Source organism: Dendrobates tinctorius, unplaced genomic scaffold, assembly GCF_039654945.1.
Source record: "Dendrobates tinctorius isolate UK_male_01 unplaced genomic scaffold, ASM3965494v1 ptg000229l, whole genome shotgun sequence".
In the NCBI taxonomy this organism is placed as follows: domain Eukaryota; kingdom Metazoa; phylum Chordata; class Amphibia; order Anura; family Dendrobatidae; genus Dendrobates; species Dendrobates tinctorius.
Window position 1 is genome coordinate 4727159 of NW_027361896.1, and position 22564 is coordinate 4749722.

Genomic DNA, 22564 nt, shown 5'->3' on the forward strand with positions numbered 1-22564 from the left:
GGGATACTTGGTACCAGGCCGGTCATCTTAAAGGGATATGTCACAGTGGCAGTGACCCAATCTGTGACCCCAGGCGGTCATGTAAAATGGGTGGATTGAAATAGGGAATAAAGTTTATGTAGTGATTCATGACGCCAGTTGGAGTGTTCGACTGTAGGTTAGCCGGCACTGCAGATGATCCCTGGGGGAGTAGATGGTGATGGCAGTGCAGATGTTTAACCCTCTCCAACCAGGGCTGACCCCCAGAGATTGTCATGGAAGTAGAAGGCACGGAGTAATAAGGCAGGAGACAAGGAAATTCACTTTATCATTTACTGTAGCTCAGATGCAGTTCAGAGGAGATATTACAACTCTCACCAGGTTACAGTCTGCTCTGCAGAATGGGTTAACGCCTTCTCTCTGCTGTGACTCGGTGTAAGCTTCCTGCTATTCTAATCCCTTCAGGGACCAAGGCTTCCCAGAGTTTGGAACCTCCAGTATAGCCAATACTCACAATACTCACTGTGTTTTCCTCCTCTGGCAACTTGCAGCTTGGATCCTGTGTGAAGCTCAAGTTCCTTCTTGCACAATCCTTCACTGATCCTAGTTTGCTGCAGTCTTCCTGGGGGAAACACTCTGCTGTTGGTTGTATAAACCCTCACAGTCTCTCAGCTTACCATCCTGCTCTGAAAGCATGGATGGCCTAGGGGCTGACTCCCTGATTCTTCTTAGCTTTACTCCTGGAGGGAGCACATGTAAAGGCTTCCAGGAGCGTTCTCCATCTGCCTCCACCTTTTTCTTCACTGAAAACAACAACTCGACTCCTCCCCTCGCAGTTATGGTATGTCTGAAAAGCTCTAAGCTTCAGACAAGTAAGGGAGTGAGGTAAATTGTGTGTGTGTGGTGGTCTCTAGCAGAGCAAGCATAACGTCCATTGCTCACAAAACACATACAAAACAGTACATATTTAACTCTTTTGTGTCAGCAAAGACGCAGGGCGCCACAAGTCCAAATCCTCACTGATGGCATCCTGCACCATCATCTTCAGTCGTTCACTACATGGAAAACTTGTACTCTGTTCTGTTGGTGCACAAGCTGTTCTAAATAATGTGTGAAACTACTCACAGAAATTGCTTTTTCTAATTTATTTTAATCACTTACATAGCACCATTAATTACACAGCGCTTCACATACATTTTCGGCACTGTCCCCTTTAGGGCTCACAATTTAAATTTCCTATCAGTATGTCTTTGGAGTATGGAAGGAAACTGGAGTACCCAGTGGAAACCCACGCAAACACGGGGAAAACATACAAATCCCTTGCAGATGTTGTACTTTGTGGGGTCTGAACCCAGTGCTGCAAGGCTGCAGTGCTAACCACTAAGCCACTGTGCTGCCCCTGCCACTTACACTGCTGCTAATGTTTTTGCATCAACGATTCAATGTTCCCGATGTTGGTAGTCTATAAATGTGATGCACATTGGGTGCCTCACTGCTGTCTTAGGAAAAAAACACTCTAAGATTGTCTAAAAGCTTGTTAAGGTACTCCAGGTTGCAAGCGTCCCTTTCGAGGTGGTGAAGCACCTGGCAAAATTACTCTTGTACCATGGATCTAACAGAGTGGCAACCCTTTAGCCAGCACTATATCTAATCATATGAATACGGGAATCATGTTGTAGATAGTGCAGAAAGAAGGCACTCATGTGTGAGATGCTTCCATGGGGTTCAAGTACATGGTGTGTTGGTGGCGGCGTAACACTCAAGCTTGCTTTGTCGTCCCCTCCCGCCAACCACTGATAACAGAGAGGGGATCATTATCCTCTTCATCTCCTGACTGTTGCGCACCCATCACCTATTTCTCCTCCATTTGCTCCTTGGCTCCTGCACCTTTACTTACAGGATGTCTGGTATCATGAGCCCCCCTTACTTGCTGTAATTCACCCTCCCATGATACCCGACTGTATGACGACATTGCAAAATTGAAAGATATTAACACTTCCACATACTCCTATGTTTCTGGTTCCTCTGGGACCACCACCTCCTCCCACAGACTATTCAATATATGTTCCATCATGTAGTGATGCTGATAACAGCAACGTCAGCAATAACTATCTTAGTAGCCATTTCGAAACTGTGCAGAAGGGTGCAGAGGGCCTTCATCTGCGATAACTCTGCAAGCGCGATTTTCTACAAGTTGGATCAAACTATGCAAAATGTCATATTTTACCAGGGTCCGTCGCTACTCTAACAGTCGCTGCAACATGTGAAGAGTGGAATTCCAATGTGTTAGCACAGTGCATATCAACTGGTTAAATGTTAGGCCAAAAGACCTCTGTACCGATGCAAGTCGATGACACAAGGGAGGGGAGGAGGCTGGATGCCAGAAATGAGCACACAGCAACTGTGCTTTCTGCAGCAGCACATCCTGGCTGGGATAGTGGCCTAGAAATTTCTGTATAACCAGGTTGAGGATGAGCCATGCAAGCCATGTGTGTGAGGTTGCCCCAGCATAGATCCACCACCAGATTCACACCGTTTTCGCACATGGCCTTCCCTGACTCCAAGTTCAGTAGAAACCGTTATTGTTCAAACTCGGCTTGGATAGCTGTTCACAGTATTTGAGCTGTGTGACTGTGATCTCCAAGGTATATTAAATTAAACACTGCATGATTGCGGTTTTCCCTGGCTGAGCAGTATGGAGGTGGGGGGATTCTCTCTGCACTGTTAGCAAGCGTGTCTCATTAAAAGAGAGGTTGAGGGTGTAGGTGGATGCCTTAGTAGAGGTGGAGGCAGAAGCAGTGGAGGAAGTGTGGGATACTGAGGTTTGTCCAGCAAGCCTTGGGGATTCCAAGGTTTGATGTCTAGTGACACCTTGGTGTCTAGTGTTTTACTTAAAAACTAGGTGTTTCGTAGTTTAGTTCTCCAACCACTGTTGCCTTTAGTTGTCCATCTTATGGTGTGTAGTGGTTTAGTTCTCCATCCCCAAACGCCCTGCAATCCTTGGGAATTCCAAGACTTGTGGAGCAGCCCCTTTCCCCACCTGCACCCACAGCCACCAGTCACCCAGTGCCCAGTTAGTGAGATTTAGCGCACGCCTCTGACAATGCTTGCTCATCCAGGTGTCAGTGTTGAAATGCATCCCGTCAGTCACAGATTTTTTTTCAAGGAATGGGTGATAATGTCTATGACATGCTGGTGTAGCTCAGGCACATCTTTCTTAGAGAATGGTGACTGGGCATTTGGTACTGGGGGACTGCGATGGCCAACAGCTTTCAGAAGCCATCTGTATCCACAAGGCTTAAAGATTGCATTTCTATAGCCAACAGATTGGATTGGCCATTTGGAGCGAACAGCTCTCAGATGGCCCCCAATCTTCAAGAAAATTATAAGATTGGAAACCAATTAATCAAGGAAGACGCAGGCTGGTCCCAATAATTAGCTATCAGAAAACTAACAGTGAGCGTACAGAATATACACCTCTGGATTACAAAGCATGGAATATGTGAATATACCACCGTACGATCACTGGTAACTCCACACTATTCGCCGTCACTACCAATCCTTGTTTTTAAATAAATAAATAAATATAGACCGATTGGCTGCCATTCTTCTTTTGAGGTCCACAACATCAGGCTCTTCTATCCCCTCTCCCTAAGAGCAGTGGTCATATACAGTCCCCCCAGGCTCACCCACCCACTTCCTTGACCACTTTTCTGCCTGGCTGCTGCACTTCATGTCCTCAAAATTGCCAACTGTTATCCTGGGAGACTTCAACATCCAGATAAACAGTCCCACCTCCCCAAATGCATTCCAGTTTCTATCTCTAACCACGTCTCTTGGCCTCTCATAACTTTCAACCTCTGAGACACACAAAAATGTTAACGCCTTTGATCTGGTCTTTATCCGGCTCTGGTCAATCTCCGACCTCGATAACTCACCTCATCCCCTTTCTACACCAAGAAATTAGGACTAACCATAACTTACAGTTTTAGGCGCTAACAAAACCACAATTCTGAACACTGTCATTTTATGTGGTTATGACTCTGGAACACTTTAACGGATCCCGCTGATTCTGAGACTGTGTTTTTTCGTGACATGTTGTATTTCATGTTAGTGGTAAAATTTCTTCAATATGACTTGCGTTTATTTATGAAAAAAAAGGAAATATGGCCAAAAATTTTAAAATTTCTAATTTTTAATTTTTATCCCATTAAATCAGAGCGATATGTCACACAAAATAGATAATAAATAACACTTCCCATATGTGTACTTTACATCAGTGCAATTTTGGAAACAATTTTTTTTCGTTAGAAAGTTATAAGGGTTAAAAATTGACCAGCAATTTCTCATTTTTACAGCAAAATTATTTTTCTAGGGACCACCTCACATTTGAAGTCGCTTTGAGGGGTGTACATGACAGAAAATACCCCAAAGTGACACCATTCTAAAAACTGCACTCCTCAAGGTACTCAAAACCACATTCAAGAAGTTAATTAAAACTTTATGTGCTTCACAGGAACTGAAGCAAAATGGAAGGAAAAAATGAACATTTAGCTTTTTTTCACAAACATTTTAACTTCAGAAACAGTTTTTTTTCACAAATGTAAAATGGGAAAATGAACCACAAAATTTGTTGTGCAATTTCTCTTGAATACGCCGATACCTCTTATGTGGGGGTAAACCACTGTGTGGGTGCATGACAGAGCTTGGAAGGGAAGGCACACCATTTGACTTTTCACTGCAAAAGTGGCTGCAATTGAGATCAGATGCCATGTCGCGTTTGGAGAGCCCCTGATATGCCTAAACAGTGGAAACCCCTCACAAGTGACACCATTTTGGAAACTAGACCCCCCAAGGAGCTTATCGAGATGTGTGGTGAGCACTTTTAACCCCCAAGTGCTTCACAGAAGTTAATAACGTAGAGCCGTGAAAATAAAAAAAATCATTTTTTCCATAAAAATGATCTTCTTGCCACCAAATTTTTATTTTCACAAGGGTAACAAGAGAAATAGGACCACAAAAGTTGTTGTGTAATTTGTCCTGAGTACGCTGATACTACATATGAGGGGGTAAACCACTGTGATCGACTTACTGCGATCTTTTGGGAGGCAGAATGAACAAATCCACAAAAGGTGAAGAATTGGTTTTATTTCTTACGCCGTTCCTTGTGTGGTATTAATGATTAGGTGAATTTATTCTTCGAGTCGGTGCGATTACAGAGTTACCAGATTTATATCCTTTTTTCATGTTTAGCTTCTGTCACACACTAAAAGACGCTTTTTTTGTAAGAAATTTTTGCTTTGCCATATTTTGAGAGCTATGATTTTTCTATATTTCGGCCAACAGTCACGTGCAAGAGCTGCTGTTTTTATTGGTACCATTTTCAGGCACATAACTTTTTTTATTGCTTTCTATTCCAATTTTTGTGGAGGCAGAATGAACAAAAACAAGCAATTCAGGAATTGTTTTCTTTTCATTCCGTGTGTGGTAAAATTGGTAAGGCAGCTCTATTATTCGGGTCACTAGGATTACAATGATACCTCATTTATATATTTTTTTATGTTTTGGCGTTTTTTTACACAAAAACTTTTATAGAAAAAAATAATTATTTTTGCATCACTTTATTCTGAAAGCTATAACTTTTTTATTTTTCGGCTGACGGAGCTGTATGTTGGTTTCCTTTTTGCAGGACAAGATGTCGTTTTCAGCGGTACCATGTTTATTTATATCCGTCTTTCTGATTGCGTTTTATTGCACTTTTTCCAAGCAGTATGACGACACTGCTTGGAAAAAGTATAATTTACTACTTTTTTTTTTTTTTTTTACAGCGTTCACTGAAGGGGTTAACTAGGGAGACACTATATAACACCATTGCATTTTCACTAGTGGTTTCAGCATGTACACCAGATAGCGTTATATAGTAATATCACATGTTGAATACGTGATATACTAAAAACATGTACCTACGCTTTGGTTATTATTTGTTTAGAATTTGATTGTAATATATGATTTTTTGTTATTATGTATTAACAGATTGTCTCCTGACGAAGGCTCGCACCTGAGCCGAAACGTTGTTTGGAAACTACTCTTTTTTGCACAAGTCAAACTAATAAAACTCTAAAAGCAACAAGTTCTGTCTTCATATTTTTGGAGTTTGCTGGGGTTAGATCTTTTGTATTGACAAAGACCGGTGGTGACATCATTGAGGTTACATCCGGTCACTGAGGCTATGTTCCCAGCCTGGCTGAACTGCGGTGACCTCGGTGAGATCCCAGCTAGCACAGTGAGAAAAACTCTCACGGTGCCAGCGGGCATGTCACGGCAGTTCAGCCCGGCTGGGAACAGAGCCTCACTGACCGGAGGTAACTGCGATGACGTCACCACCTCTGAGGCTGCGCTCGCAGCAGTTCAGTCACCAGTTGTTCTCCGCTTGGACAGTCGCATCTTGGTACTGTCCAGGTTGAAAACTGTTTATCCCCCAGATATGGATTACAGAGTGGGACAGAACAATAGACAGGTATGATATATATTATCACAAAATTCCAAAAAATTAAAGACAGGCACTTCCATAGGCTTACAATACACAAAAATGAACTGTGATTCTCAATTAAAATTAGAGGTCCAGTTCCAAGAAGAGATCCATGAAAAAAATAATGTTTATCGATTCAAAACAATTAAAACCAAGTACACCAACAAAATGTCATGTGGGGGATGCTGTTAGAATGGACACTTAAACATCCATAGTATTGTGAGTTCGTTTTCCCCTTCACCGTTGATGTCTGATGAACTCCCTCTGCTGGTGAAGAGAGGCAGTGAAATTGATTGGGTTGAGAAGGACCTGTCATCTGAACAGGTGGAGCCTGATTGGACACCCGGAATCACTGAGTGGATATAAGGCAGCCGACGCCCTACAGGGGTGCTGGTGATCCTTTTTGCTCTGAGCTCTTGCAACCAGTTGGTCCTGTCTACTGAAAGCTAAGCTTTTGCTCTCTTATTTTTCCATGAGATTTTGTCTGTCTGCTTCGTGTTTTGTGTTCAACCTGCCTTTGTTGGGACGGGCTGAGCTCCATTTTTGTCTCTGATCAGTTTATCTCTTTGCTCTGTTTTCAGAATATACCTGAGTGCTGATATAGTGATTTTGAAGTCTAGCGACTTCAGGGCCTTTTTCCCCATCAGACAGTTGGGACATTTTTGGTAGGGTTTTTTGCGGATTGCAGCCAGCATCTTTTCTGTCCTTTCCTATTTAGTTAGTTGGGCCCCATCGTTTGCTCAACCTGTCTTTCTGTCTGTGTTTGTGTTTTCATCTGCTTTTCACCGACAATACATGTTGGGGGCTGTCTATTGCTTTGGGGTCTGCTCTGGGGCAGTTTAGATTTCCCCTTTCTTTCTTTAGGCTTATTTAGTTCTCCGGCTGTGAACGAGGGGTCTAGGGCACCGTAGGAACCCCCCACGGCTACTGCTAGTTGTGGTGAATAGGATCAGGGGTCTGCAATCCGATAGCTTCCAACCTCTCCGGTTTTCTGGACATAGCTTGTATTTTTGTTTTTTCCTCCTTCGGTGACTCATTCATAACACATAGTATAATTGTTAATCTACAGAAAAAAAAAACAAAAAACAGTGAATCATATACCTGAGTATGCTTATCGACCAAAATATTTAATTCCTCCCTATTTAGATGTGCAATAATCTAATCTTTAACACATGTAGCACAATGTACAATAATAGTCCCAATAGTAGTCCTACCAGTAGGGGGGACTAAATCTCGATTAAGAATAAAGTGCACTAGTGCTCAATGGACTATTGTAATGATATAACTATTCATGAGGGGAACAATAAGTCTTAAACTTAAATGAAATTTCCAACAATATTATAATTCCTCCCCATATATCCAAGGGAAAGTTCCAGCAGTGAAAGGTACTTGTACATGATGTATTATATAATAAAGTGCATAATAACACTGCCAGTAGGAAGATAGGATCCCAATTATAAATATATAAAGTGTTCTAGTGCCAAGTTATCCTAAAGATAAAGGGACCCAACCCCTGTGGTCAGAGACAACTTCAAGTTCAATGTTCAATGTCACGTTACCTTAAATGGATGTTTGGAGTGATCACTGTGTCCAGTACAGCGTCCCCTCACCCCAAACTAAAGCACTTTATATATCTATAATTGGGATCCTATCTTCCTACTGGCAGCATTATTATGCATTTTACTATATAAAATATCATGTACTTTTCACTACTGGAGCATTCCCTTGGATGTATGGGACGAAATTCTAATATTGTTGGCAATTTCATTTAAGTATAAGATTTATCGTACCCCCCATGGACAGTTATATCATTACAATAGTCCGTTGAGCACTAGTGCACTTTATTTATTCTTAATTGAGATTTAGTCCCCCTACTGGTAGGACTACTATTGGGACTATTATTGTACATTGTGCTAAATTGGTTACAGATTAGATTATTGCACTATCTAGAAAGGGAGGTGTGACGCTCAGAAGTAGACTACGTCCGAGAGTGGACCCTCTGGGTCGCAGATTTGGAGCCCCTGGGCCGAGCGCGCCAGGTGATGACCAACCCCTGTACAGGGATCGTTAGGGGCAAGACCACAGAGGTCCGAAGCGCGACAGCCGGTACCAAGAGGGACGGCTCACAGGACAAGCAAGGCAAGAGGCAGGCAGGGAAAACAGGCGGAGACTAGGGTACCTAGCCGAGCGAATCAGACGAGGAAAGAACCCAGCACAGATACCCCGTAGGAGCAACAGGGAGAGGCACAGAAGATGAGAAGAGCAGACGAGGAAACCCCAGGGGGAAATATATATATATATACTGACGAGAATATGACAGGGGAATCAGGAAGGCAGGAGACGGACCAGGGGAAGCGACAAACAGAAGGTAGGCAGAGAGACTGTGCGGGGAGAACGGACAGGGGGAATGGAGGCAGACAGGGAGGATGGCAACAGCACCGGAACAGGGACAGAAACGAACACCAGGTAATAGCACTAGACAGGAAGAATACGGGCCAGAACAGTGCGGAGGTTCCACACAATCACCAGGCACCCTCCTCACAGAGAGGACGCCTGAAGTACCTTAGCGCCAGGAAGTGCGTCCCAAGCCCTGCCCTTCAGCGACGCCCACCGCCAGAGGAAGAGGGCAGGTGGACGTGCGCCCGCGACCTAAAGCCGGCGCGTGTGACCGCAGCAGGACGGAAGACAGGGAGGGCGCGCGAGCAGACGGAGGCGCGCAGGTGAGAGGATGCTGCGGCGGGTGCCGCCGATAATGGGACATCGGTGGGCACGGCAGCCGATGTCACAGGAGGAATCATATATTTTGGTTGATAAGCATACTCAGGTGTATGATTCACTGTTTTTTGTAGATTAACAATTATACTATGGATGTTTAAGTGCCCATTCTAACAGCGTCCCCCCATGACATTTTGTTGGTGTACTTGTTTTTAATTGTTTTGAATTAATAAACATTATTTTTATCATGGATCTCTTCTTGGAACTGAATGTAAGGTATGGTATATTGTTGTTTTTTTATTTTACTTTTGTTACAGGAGAACGAGGGCTTCGGTGGAATTAGGCGTTTAAATAAAAATTGAAAACTGTTTAGTCTTATTTCAAATAAAGGACTTTATTTTGGCTGTGTCTTTATTTACCATACAACTTTAAGATTAGTAATGGATAGGTGTTTCAGACGCTTCTCCATTACTAAGCTGTGGGCTTGATGTCACCAGACAATAGAAAGGTGACATCAACTCCACAAATATGAACCCCACTTACCACCGCTACAGGGCAAGAGGGAAGAGCTGGGCAAAGCGCCAGAATTGGTGCATCTAATAGACATGCCATTTCTGGGCAGCTGCAGGCTGTTATTTTTAGTCTATGGAGAGAGAGAAGGGGGTTAATATTCATGGCCCCTTAAAAGCCTGAGAATACCAGCACCCAGCTGTCAGCTTTAGCAGGGCTGGTTGTCAAATATGGGGGGAACCCCACTCAGTTATTCTAAATTATTTAAATAATAAGAAATACGGCGTGGGGACCCCTCTATTCTTGATAACCAACCTTGCTGAAGCTGACAGCTAAGGGTTACAGCCCCAAGCTGTGGGTTTTGCTTGACTAGTTTGCAAAAATACAGGGGAATCCACAACGTTTTTTTTAAATTATTAATTTACAGCACAGGAGCAGCTAATGAATACTCCCATTCACTGCTCCTGCTTTCACTGTTATTAACAACAGTAGGTGTCAGATGAAGAGAAATTTAGTCCCATCAGCTGACACCAGTGAAGGAGGTAAAGTTTATATCTCTAATCACAGCTGAGCGCTCATGCTGTCTTCTGACAGCGTGGGAACCGCGGCTCTATGACCGGCGGGCATGAAAATACAATACTTCATTTTTTGGAACAATTTCAAGGGTGCCAACAATTTTGGCCATCAGTGTGTGTGTATATATATATACATATATATATATATATTTTAACAAACAATCTAGGAACAGCTTGTTCTGTTCGTGTATCAAAACCATAAGAAGTAAAATGTGGTAACTTACCTCCTTGACATGTGATTGAAGTGAAACAGACATATCCAACAAACCCTTCCGCTGTTCAACACGCCTAACAAAATCTTGGATTCGGTCCTCTAATTGATGAGCTGCCTGATATATTTCTTCCGGGTCACACTCGCCTGTTTGTGCCAACTGTTCTGCAGCTTCCAGTAACTTGTCTGCATTTGTGTATGTATTCTGAACATTGAAGAGAAAAAAAAAAAAATAAAGAACAAAAAATAACACATGAAAATACAATGGATAGGGCAAAGTACACAGTTTTACAGAAAAATGTAACCGCACAAGAAAAGCATTAAAGAGGTTGTCCACTATTTTTTGTCTGATCAGTAAGCGGCCAGAAATGCTCACTTGCAGAGCTGCTCCAACTTCTGCTGCAGCAGGGTAATAATAATAATAAATTTTATTTCTATAGCGCCGACATATTCCGCAGCACTTTACATTACAGAGGGGACTTGTACAGACAATAGACATTACAACATAACAATAATCACAAAGAAAATAACAGATACCAAGAGGAATGAGGGCCCTGCTCGCAAGCTTACAATCTATGAGGAAAAAGTTAGACACAAAAGGTAGGTGGTAACAATTGCCCTGATTGTATGGACAAGCCATAATGTTAAGTGTGTAACAGTACAGACACAGAGGGCTAATGGATGCATAAAGCATGTGGAAACATGATGCGGGGAACATGGTTATGGTAAAACTTTTGGCTGTGCCACACAGGGATAGATTAGGTTAATGCATTGAGGCGATAGGCCAGCCTGAATAAATGCGTTTTCAGGGCACGCTTAAAATTGTGGGGATTGGGGACTAATCGAATTGACCTGGGAAGTGCATTCCAAAGAATTGGCGCAGCACGTGTAAAGTCTTGGAGACGCGAGTGGGAGGTTCTGATTATTGAGGATGCTAACCTCAGGTCATCAGCAGAACGGAGGGCGCGGGTAGGGTGGTATACTGAAACAAGGGAGGAGATGTAGGGTGGTGCTGAGCCATGGAGAGCTTTGTGGGTGAGGGTAATAAGTTTGTACTGGATTCTGGAGTGGATGGGTAGCCAGTGTAATGACTTGCACAAGGTAGAGGCGTCGGTGTAACGATTGGCGAGGAATATGATCCTGGCTGCAGCATTCAAGACAGATTGGAGGGGGGAGAGTTTGGTAAGAGGGAGACCGATTAGAAGAGAGTTACAATAGTCAAGACGAGAATGAATAAGAGAAATAGTAAGAGTTTTTGCGAAGTCAAAAGTAAGAAAAGGTCGAATTCTAGAAATGTTTTTGAGGTGCTGAAAACAAGAACGAGCCAGTGATCGTATGTGGGGGGCAAAGGAAGCTCGGAGTCAAGTATGACCCCAAGACAGCGGGCATGTTGCTGGGGAGTAATAGTGTAATAGGGTATTACACATCTGCCTCCTATTCAAATAAAAAGGAGATTGATGTGCAGCTTCCAGTTCCAGCCATTGTCAGAAGACGGAGCCGCTCCGGAAGAGAGCATTTCCAGCCATCACCGCTGACAACAGTTGATAGGTTGGGGTCTGACACCTAGAGAGAAAGTAAGTGGTAGAGAGCGATTAACCTATGTTCTTCATATGCTTAATTCTTTTAGCACCAAACCTATTCTGCATTATTTTTAGCATCTGAACATTAAGAGCAAAAACATTTGCATTTTTTCTGTCTTAGTTGTTTTATGGGATGATTTTATGGGTTGTGATGTGTTTTTAAAAGCAACAATTTGGGGCCAATAGCTGTGGCAGACCCCTGCTACCATTGGTGGTTAGTGACAGCACTGTAGGGTACCAAAGTAGTGACAGAGAGAGACTCCTCTCTCTTTCTAACCAACCATAGGTTATGGTCACTCCTGAGCACTGTATCTGAAGGATTAAGCATCAAATGTGCCATCCAATTGTATTTTAAATAAAGCAATTTGGATGCACAGTTACATCCACCTTCATTTAAGGGGATCATTATCAAGTTGAATCAATTATTATAGAATTAGAAAAACCAGGCAATATACTAAAATAACTGATATTATTCGCATGCTAAATCCCCTACTATTCCAAATACCCCATAAATCTTTGCTAATTTTCCTGGAGTGATGCATGACATTCATGTAGGCAATTTAATAAAGAGTAATTTTTTTTTAGCTTTATTATAGAAAACACTATTAGTTCCAAAAATTTGACACCTAAAACTCAAAACTGTCCACTTTTTTTTTGTAAATAATATACCAAATTCCAAAGATTTCAAAAAGGCAGATTTTAAGGGACTAAGAGAATTGGAGGGATCCAATGGCTTGATATCCTTAAGGACAAAAATGTCCAGGAAGGATGGGAAGTCTTGAAAAATGAGATTCTCTAAGCACAAGTGTTAAGAATTCCAAAAAGAGGGAAGCATAGGAAGCATTTAAGGAAACCAGGATGGACGAACACAGAACTTAAACGCATGCTAAAAAGGAAGAAAGAAATGTTTATCAAATGGAAAGAGGGAGGCATACAGTATCTAAAGAAGAATATAATGCTGTCTACAAAACCTGCAGGGCATGAATCAGAATAGCTAAAGTTGACAATAAATTAAGGCTTGCAAGAGATGTCAAAAGCAATAAAAAATGATTTTGGGGATATGTCAAAAGTAAAAGAAAAGTCAAAGATGCTATAGGATTTTTACAGGATGAAAACGATGAAATGGTAAGACAGGATGTTGAGAAGGCCGAACTTTTAAATTCTTATTTTGCATCTGTTTTCTCTCAGAAAGGAAATGTAACATCAACTGATCTTCACTGTCCTATTAAGGGAAGAGAAGAATCCAGGATATCTATAAACAGAAAGATAGTGAGAAAACACTTAGCTAACGTAAATTAATTCAAGTCTCAAGGTCCAAATGAATTACACACCAGATTACTGAAGGAGTTAGCAGAATAAATTTTTGAACCACTCTCCATAATCTTTGAAAAGTCTTGGAGAATGGGAGAAGTCCCAGAAGACTGGAGAAGAGCAAATATTGTTCCTATCTTCAAAAAGGGCAAGAAGGTGGACAAATTATTAAACAACATGTATGTAAGTACTTGGATAAGAATGAAGCGATTAAACAGAGTCAGCATGGGTTTGTAACTAATAAGTCATGTCAGACTAACTTAATTTTCTTCTATGACAGAATCACTGACTGGGTGGATCATGGAAATGCTGTAGATATAGTATATCTTGACTTCAGCAAAGCATTTAACAAAGTATCTCACACAATCCTTATTGAAAAAATGACTAAATATGGAATTGGCAAGGCAACTGTTAGGTGGATTCATAACTGGCTTAGTGATCGGATCCAAAGAGTGGTCGAAAATGGTTGCACATCCAGTTGGAAGAATGTCTCAAGTGGGGTACCACAGGGCTCTGTTCTGGGTCCTGTGTTGTTCAACATCTTTATCAATAATTTAGATGAAGGAATTGAGGGTAAACTGATTAAATTTGCTGATGACACAAAGCTAGGTGGGATAGCTAATACTAGAGAAGAGAGAGAATTCAAAAAGATATAAACAAACTGGAGCAGTGGGCAGCAACTAACAGAATGGTTTTTAACAGGGAAAAATGCAAAGTACTACATCGGGGCAATAAAAATGAAAAAAACATACAGAATGGGAGGAATAGGGCTAAGCAACAGCACATGTGAAAAAGACTTGGGTATACTAATTGATCACAGACTGAACATGTGTCAACAGTGAGTTGCAGCAGCAGAAAAGGCAAATACAACTCTAGGATGTATTATCAGACGCATACAGTCTAGATAACGTGAAGTCATTATTGCCCTATACTCCTCTTTGGTCAGACCTCATATGGAATACTGTGTCCAGTTTTGGGCACCACATTTTAAAAAAGACATCAACAAACTGGAGCAAGTTCAGAGAAGAGTGACCAGAATGATGACCGGTCTGCAAACCATGTCTTATGAGGAAAGGTTGCTGGATTTGGTAATGTTTAGCTTGCAGAAGAGAAGACTGAGAGGAGACTTAATAGCTGTCTACAAATAATAATAATAATAATCTTTATTTTTATATAGCGCTAACATATTTCGCAGCGCTTTACAGTTTGCACATATTTTCAACACTGTCCCTGATGGGGCTTACAATCTAAATCCATCAGTATTGTCTTTGGAGTGTGGGAGGAAACTGGAGTGCCCGGAGGAAACCCACGCAAACACGGGGAGAACATACAAACTCCTTGCAGATGTTGTCCTTGGTGGGATTTGAACCCAGGACTCCAGCGCTGCAAGGCTGCAGTGCTAAGCACTGAGCCACCGTGCTGCCCATCACAGAATCAGAGACATTAATATAAATTATCCAGATGTTGGCCTCAAAAGAATTTGGAATAGACTTGATGAATGTTATGGCTCTGTAGAGGGTATAGAAAGTGCCTTGTTTAAAAGAATAGAAGACTTTCCTAGAATAGCGAACAAGGACTATTGAAAGCTCAGAGAATTAACTGACTTGATAATGGAGTTGTGTGTAGCAAAAGCAGAAGGAGATCTTGTGGAGTTGACATTCATTGACACCGCTAGAGGTGTGAACCCCATAGTTCAAAAACTCCCATACAACCTGCAAGACAAGTGGGTTACATATGGTTCTAGGTATAAACAGACTTACAATGTACCATTTCCTCCCTTAAATGTGTTTGTAGATTTTGTTTCAGAACAAGCAATAATTAGAAGTGATCCTAGTTTTGATTTCACGCTGTTCTGTGCTAATACTTACTAAACCTCGTAGAACAACTGTAGAGGTCCACAAAACTAACGTTTCCTTCACAGGTTCAGTTCACAAAGAGTTCAGTTCTCATCAAGGGGAAGACAAATCCAAGGATCCAAGCAGACAGTGTCCCTTACACAAGAAGCTACATTCCTCACTTAAGTGCAGCGCTTTCAGAGAAAAGACTTGGGAAGAACGGACGGCCTTCCTTAAGGAAAACCACATCTGCTACAAATGCTGCTCTTCAACATTCACTTCGCCAGGGACTGTGAGGTTAGTGCAAAGTGTGCCGAATGTGATGTGAGAGCACTGAACATAATTCAGCTCTACACCCTGGACCACCATCGGAGACTCTGCCCAAAGACCAAGAGCATAGCAGGGAGTTTGAGGACTCATACTAACACTCCAGCAATTACTTCTAAGTGTACAGAAGTTTGTGGAAATCTCATAGGAGGCAAGTACTGCTTTAAAATTTCCCTAGTGAGAGTTTACCCAGCAGACAAAAAGGACAAACCATCAAAGTATACGTGATTTTAGATGATCAGAGTAACAGGTAATTAGCCAAGTCTGCTTTCTTTGATCGCTTTAACATCAGAGGACCCAGTGCGCCCTACTCTTTTAAAAACTTGTGCCGGTATAGTAGAGACAGCTGGTAGGAGAGCAAAAAGCTACATAGTTGAGTCTATAGAAGGCCAAATGTGTTTGCCCTTACCAACTGTATTGGAATGTAATCAGATTCCTGAAAATAGGTCAAAGATACCTACGCCTGAAGTGGCATCCCATCATCCTTATCTGAAGCGAATATAATGCCTGATTCCCAGCCTTGACCCAGAGGCTCAAATAGTCTTGCTCAATGGGAGAGATATTCTACGAATCCACAAGGTAAGACAGTATATTAATGGCTCTTACAATGCTCCATATGCTCAGAGACTCGACTTTGGGTGGGTCATTGTAGGAGAGGACTGTTTAGGAGAAGCACACAAACCGACAATGTTTTTTTAACCATTACCATTTACCAGTAAGCTCGAGAACGGACATACATCTCTCCTTCAACCATGTGAAAATCACTACTTCATAAAGTAATTGCTACACAGCACTTCAGCACCAAGTATCTTTGCAAGTCGTGCATATGATGATTGCATCCAGAATGGTGACCAAGATCAACTTGGGTGTACGGCTTCCGAAAGACGACAAAAGATAATCGTACAGCAATGCCACTTGAAGATAGACTGTTCCTAGAGATGATTGAGCAAGGAACGGTGCAGGACAAAACTATGAGCTGGATTGCACCTCTACCCTTCAAGCCTCAAAGACAACACTTGCCTAACAACAGAGAACAAGTTTACAAATGATTTGTCTCCCTCAGGCGCAGATTCTGTAGTAGACCAAAGATGATAGACCATTTCTTAACCTTCATGGAGAAGATAAGAATTGTCATGCAGAGTTAGCACATACACTTCAAGACTCTGAGGACCACTGGCATCATGGTAAACACGTCCACACAGCTCTCGAGCTAGAGCAGTTAAAGAGTGTAATTATCCAACCTGTACAGCGGGAAAACTATGCCAAAGAAATCGACTGTGTAACCAACCAAAGACTAATACAAAAAGATAGTGTTCTGAGGAAACTCGGAGCAGCAAGAGAACTGCAACCCTCCGGTTTCCTCCCACACTCCAAAGACATACTGATAGGGAATTTAGATTGTGAGCCCCATCAGGGACAGTGATGAAAATATGTGCAAAACTGTAAAGCGCTGCGGAATATGTTAGCGCTATATAAAAATAAATATTATTTATTATTATTATTATTATTATTATTATTATTATTATTATTCTCCTTGCGTGTTCAGCAGACTCACTTCCTAGCCATTTTACCAGGAGATTCACTTCTTCACTACATGATAGCCCTATGTCTCTTATGGAATTTTTGAAGGAGGCTCGCCAAGCTCTATAGTTTTCAGCACAATCGCTGATCTTTACAAGTCCCTTAGTGACCAACTCACGTCGTGCAAGGAACTTGGCAAAGTCCATTGTGGTTTGATTGGCGCTAATACCAGCTGATGGTGTGTTGTCAGAGCACATGTGTGCTGTGTGGTCATACCTGTTAGATGTCTCTGGTCTAGTCCAACTGCTATAGTACCTTTCAGAAGTGAAGGCAGTCTCTTTAAGCCTGGACAGATTCCGGATCTTCTGTTCTGCAGAAAGATTATTGTAGTCAGTCTCATAGCAATGTGTATTTCCTTGCCTGCGGCTGGGAGACCGATAATTGGCTTTCTGGAGGTCCGAATAATCTGGTTGGCTTGACTTGTTGACAAAATGCTCTGTCTTCTGGGTCTGGATCATCATTTGATTTGAAATGTTGATGGACATACTCTGCAGTACTTTGCAATGGATCGTGAGCAATTTGCTGTAGGCCTAGCACACTGCTGCGTTTACTGTGCTTGCCGTCAAAATATACGGCAGCTTCTAAGGCTTCTGCTTCCACTATGGCAGCTGCTGTTTCTTTTTCAATAGCAAGCTTCTGTAATGTCGCTTCAAGACGCGCCTTCTCTTCTTCCAGGCATGCTTGTTGATGTGCTTTTCCTGCCTCTAGGGATGCTTGTTGGCGTACTTTTTCCGCATCCAAGGATGTTTGTTGGCGTGCTATTTCCGCATCCAAGGATTCTTGTTGGCATGCGTTTTCTGCATCCTGACGAAGGCACGCCGCCGGAACGCGCGTTGGGGAAGCGGCACCATCACTGGAAGGCTGGTAGGTCACTATGGACACTTTTTTGACATGACTCTTTGCATCTAGCAGCACAATTTTGATGATTTGTATATATAGGACTATTTTCCATTAAGGTTGCTATTTCTAGTATGTAATGTTACAATATAATTCCTACCTGCCCAGTTTTGGTGTCACTTTTTGTAGTTCATTTGGGCTCATGACTTTGCACTATTGGCACCTTTTTTGTTAATCAAGATTATGCATGTGATTTTATGTCTTTTTATAAATTCTGAATAAAATTGATATTTTGACTATACGCTTTTTTCTTCTTGTTGATTTTTCCATAAATGTGTGCATAGAACAGCTTTACCATTAGTATGATTCTAATTATTATGGTTATTTACTTAATTTTGGTAGTTTGCTGGGGTTAACCTCCAATTGTATTGCTGTCCAGGGATGCTTGTTGTAATTTCAATTCTATCTCTTGCTCAGCAAAGGTGATTCGTGCTTTTGCCGCTTCAGCTTTTGTGCAGGCAATGGCAGCAGCATTGCTGACAGATGACATCTTGGAGGAACCAACTCATGATCTCGTTTTGACAGAGGATGCTCGTCCTTGAGACAAGTTTCAACAGTTAGGAGACTGATGCGATATTCCTTTGTCAGGCTCTGCGTGGATAATGGTGGGCTCTGTATGGTCCATTATTCGGTGCGACCGTTAGGAGCTTGCTGCAATATCCATATGCAATAACCATATGCTTGGATAATGGTGGACTCCGTATCGTCAGATCTTTTGAGCTTGTTCTCAGCAGTTGTCTCACTGTAGTGTCCTCATACACGTTAGCACGGTGTGTAGTGAGACATGTAGCTAAACCCCCTGTCTTCTTTAAGAAAAAGAGGCTGTAAGTGGTAACCTTTTATTGATTGCAGTTGTGACAGGAAAGGGAGAAACTATAGGATGCAATAACAGGAGCATTTCAGAATATATAACTGCACAGAGCATAAAACACAAATAGTCTGCAATACACAGTAACATGAGGTAATACATAGGTGATTACCTACTTAGTACAGCAAACGGATTGGACTGTAACACATAGTGTTTACCAACTATGCTTAGAGCAGGCTGCTTAAGGAGCATGAAGAAAACGAATGGTAAGGTTTCTCCTAAGACGCATGAAGGAACAATGGCTGCTGTTCCCTTCACAGTGTCATAATAAGACTACAATGCAACAGGAACAATCGCAAAATGCCCTAGTAACTTCCCATAATACATTGTAAATTAATCTAGAATCTATATATTAATCCGTGAGCAGATGGTGGTTTCCTTACAATATAAAATATAAGAAGGATTAATACATACAAAATACACAATGTCTGTAATAACGGAGACATAAAAATATGATTAAACTTTCTAGACAGCAATTATATGGCTGGACAGAACACTCCCCGCTTGACGTCAGCAGACGTCACTATTGTGTTTTTTGGATGAGAACAGCAGAACGAATTCCCCTACTGGCCTGAGGAACAATTTAGTCTCACCTTGTTTCCCTATTTTTACTTCTACTTTACGTACGATTCCGTCTTTACTCGGGAATGTCTGGGTACTGAGACCTAAAGGCCATTCATTTCTCCAAGACTGACAGTCTTTCATTAGCACTATAACGCCAAGCTGGAGGTTAGGCTTGCTGGTTTGCCACTTTCTCCTCTGTTGCAAAGTAGGCAGGTACTGTTTTTTCCACTTGTCCCAAAAGGCATTGGAGAGACTCTGGCCTGGGACCTTCTTTCTTCTTCTGTGATGCCGCCGTGCAGGTAAAGGCTCCACCCATCAAGGACAGGAAGCCACTGATGCAGAGAGGAGCCGCCTTTTTATCTTAAAGGTTCCCTGTCCTTGAGGTGCGGATCCCCTCTCTCGTTGGTTTTTCCTAACACACATGGGTGATAGGAAAAAAAATTAACAGTTCATGGGATAAGATAACATGTCTAACATAGAAATAATCAAAATATCCTACTCAACAATGGAATTTTAACACCAATAACCTCAAAAGTTGTGGAATTATGAAAATCACAATTGATAAACATGTTAATAATATTGAAATGTTGAGGAAATTAAAACATTTTCATAACATCTCAATTTATTAAGGCATGGTATCAATTAGGTTATCAATTTTTCTATAAAGAAAACTCTGCCACACTGAATGTACTTGGGAATACAAATCATCAGGATGAGCTACTGGCAGCTCCCTTTACAACTGCTGACTAATGAGGTCCCAGATGTGCTCCATGGAAGAAGTCCAGAGACAGAGCAGCATGCGGCCATTAATAACCTCATTGATAAGAGATGCCAAAGCATGCAAGTCCACGTATTTATGTGAAAGGCACACATACATGATACAAAAAAATTCCATATGTTTTGAACATTTTACTTCCATTTTTCCATCATTGGCATATTAACATGTCTATCGATCCTGTAATTTTTATAAATCCATAACATTTTACTTCTTCTTGCTGAAATTTCAATGTTGAGGAGTGAATTTTTCTTTTAGTAAAACACAAAAACAAAAGACAAATATACAGTTAAAGGGAATCTGTCACCCCATCTTAGCCCTATAAGCTGTGGCCACCGCCATCAGGGGCTTATCTTACAGCATTCTGTAATGCTGTAGATAAGCCCCAGATGAAGCCTGAAAGATAAGAAAAACATGTTAGATTATACTCACCGGGGGGGGCGGAGTAGGGTGTGGTGGGTGTCACGGTCCGATCCGGCGCCTCCCATCTTCATACGATGATGTCCTCCTCTTTGATTCTCCCTCGGCTTCTGCGCAGGCGTACTTTATTTGCCTTGTTGAGGGCAAAGTAAAGTACTGCAGTGCGTAGACGCCGGGAAAGGTCAGAGGTCCGGCGCCTGCGCACTGCAGTATTCTGCTCTGCCCTCAACAGGGCAGATAAAGTACGCCTGCGCAGGAGCCGAGGGAGAAGCAAGAAGAATGACGCCATCGCTAGAAGATGGGAGGCACCGGGCGGACAGCCACACCCATCGGACCGGACGCCGGGGTGAGTATAATCTAACTCTTTTTTTTTTTCTTTTCTTTCAGGTTACATCGGGGCTTATCTATAGCATTACAGAATGTTGTAGATAAGCCCCCCATGACGGTGCCGGCAGCTGATAGGGCTAAAATAGGGTGACAGATAACCTTTAAATAAAAAATTATAAGTTAAACCGCACCACATACAGTATATCCAGAGACTTACAGGACACTAAGTAAGACGCACATCACATCCAGGGAGTTCATCCCGGAAAATAGTCCATACCAAATAGTAGAAAAGACAGCGCCTCAAACGTTGGTGAAAAAGAATTCAAAGATCCAAAGATCTTTCTCAAGCACAGTACAGGAGTGTTTCAACCCAAACTATATAGTGCAAACCCCTCCCCTCACTTTAACATGCACCAATGAAAACTAGACATAATAAGCCTCCATACACATATAGACATTCAACAGTTAAAAATAGCCCCACATTACTCCAGGCTGCCTGCAAACAAATCACCAGAAAATACATCAACCCTGATTGCTAATATACAAACAGACAGATAATATAACTGCAGATATATGTCACCATGAAAAATGCTTGTAAGCAATAGCAGCACCAATCAGCACGCAGCTCCTCCGTTGTCATAGCATCCACATTCTGACGTGGGCAAAGGCACTCCTCCAAATGGCTCTGGACCAATCCAGTCTCCTTCCATCTGAGCATGCTCCGGCGTCTGGACGTCATTGGACACCACAGCTCTCCAGACAACACAGGCTCCTGCAGCTTATGATCATTAGTCCAAACACGGGCTGACATACAGTGGGCGGTGCATATTCTAATCAGAGAAAAACAGCTCAATGCCCCTGTGCTTATACAAAAAGACGCCGACACACAGTAACGAACACCTCATAAATGACAAGAATTATACACATAGAAAAAAACATCCACAGTTCAAGAAAATAAAAGGGGAATGCACCAACATATTAGCAGGCAATCAGGATCATCCATAGTACAGTGTAATAGGTGGATAATAGGCAATATAGATCACAAAAATATCTTTAGGGAATAATGAACCCTGGGTAATCCTATAAAGTTAACCAGTAACCTAGATTATATAAAACAACAACCAATGCACAGATTGGATACCCCAAGGTGCATACATCCATACAGTGCAGTACATACAATAAATATAAATACACATATTAATGCCCATATTCCCACCATATATATCAGTCCATATTTCAATAGACAATTAAAGGGGAGTTATAACAACACAAAAAAAGGCTAAAACCAGTATACCAAGAGAAACGCACAATGAGAACAATCCCTAAGCCTTTAACCCACAAATCCCTTATAATAGGCAACCCTGATTATAATCAACATTCATACCCCTAAGCCTCAAGGTATCCAACTCGAAAATCCATTTCAGTTCTTCTTTCCTCAAGAGAGCAACCCTGTCACCTCTCCGTCTTAGAAGCGACACATCATCAATGACTCTGAACCGTAATTGGTTTACAGAGTGTCCCAGCTCCTTGAAATGTTTCGGTACCGGAAGGTCCACTAAC

The 22564-nt window shown here is 41.9% G+C and overlaps 1 protein-coding gene across 1 annotated transcript in view; it reads right to left on the reverse strand.

Moving 5' to 3' along the window:
* The window catches only part of TRIO (trio Rho guanine nucleotide exchange factor), a 2342529-nt gene that overhangs the window by 1743817 nt on the left and 576148 nt on the right, over positions 1-22564 (reverse strand). Inside the window, 1 exon segment of the mRNA XM_073555735.1 lies at positions 10533-10724. Within this exon segment, the coding sequence (XP_073411836.1) occupies positions 10533-10724 (192 nt within the window).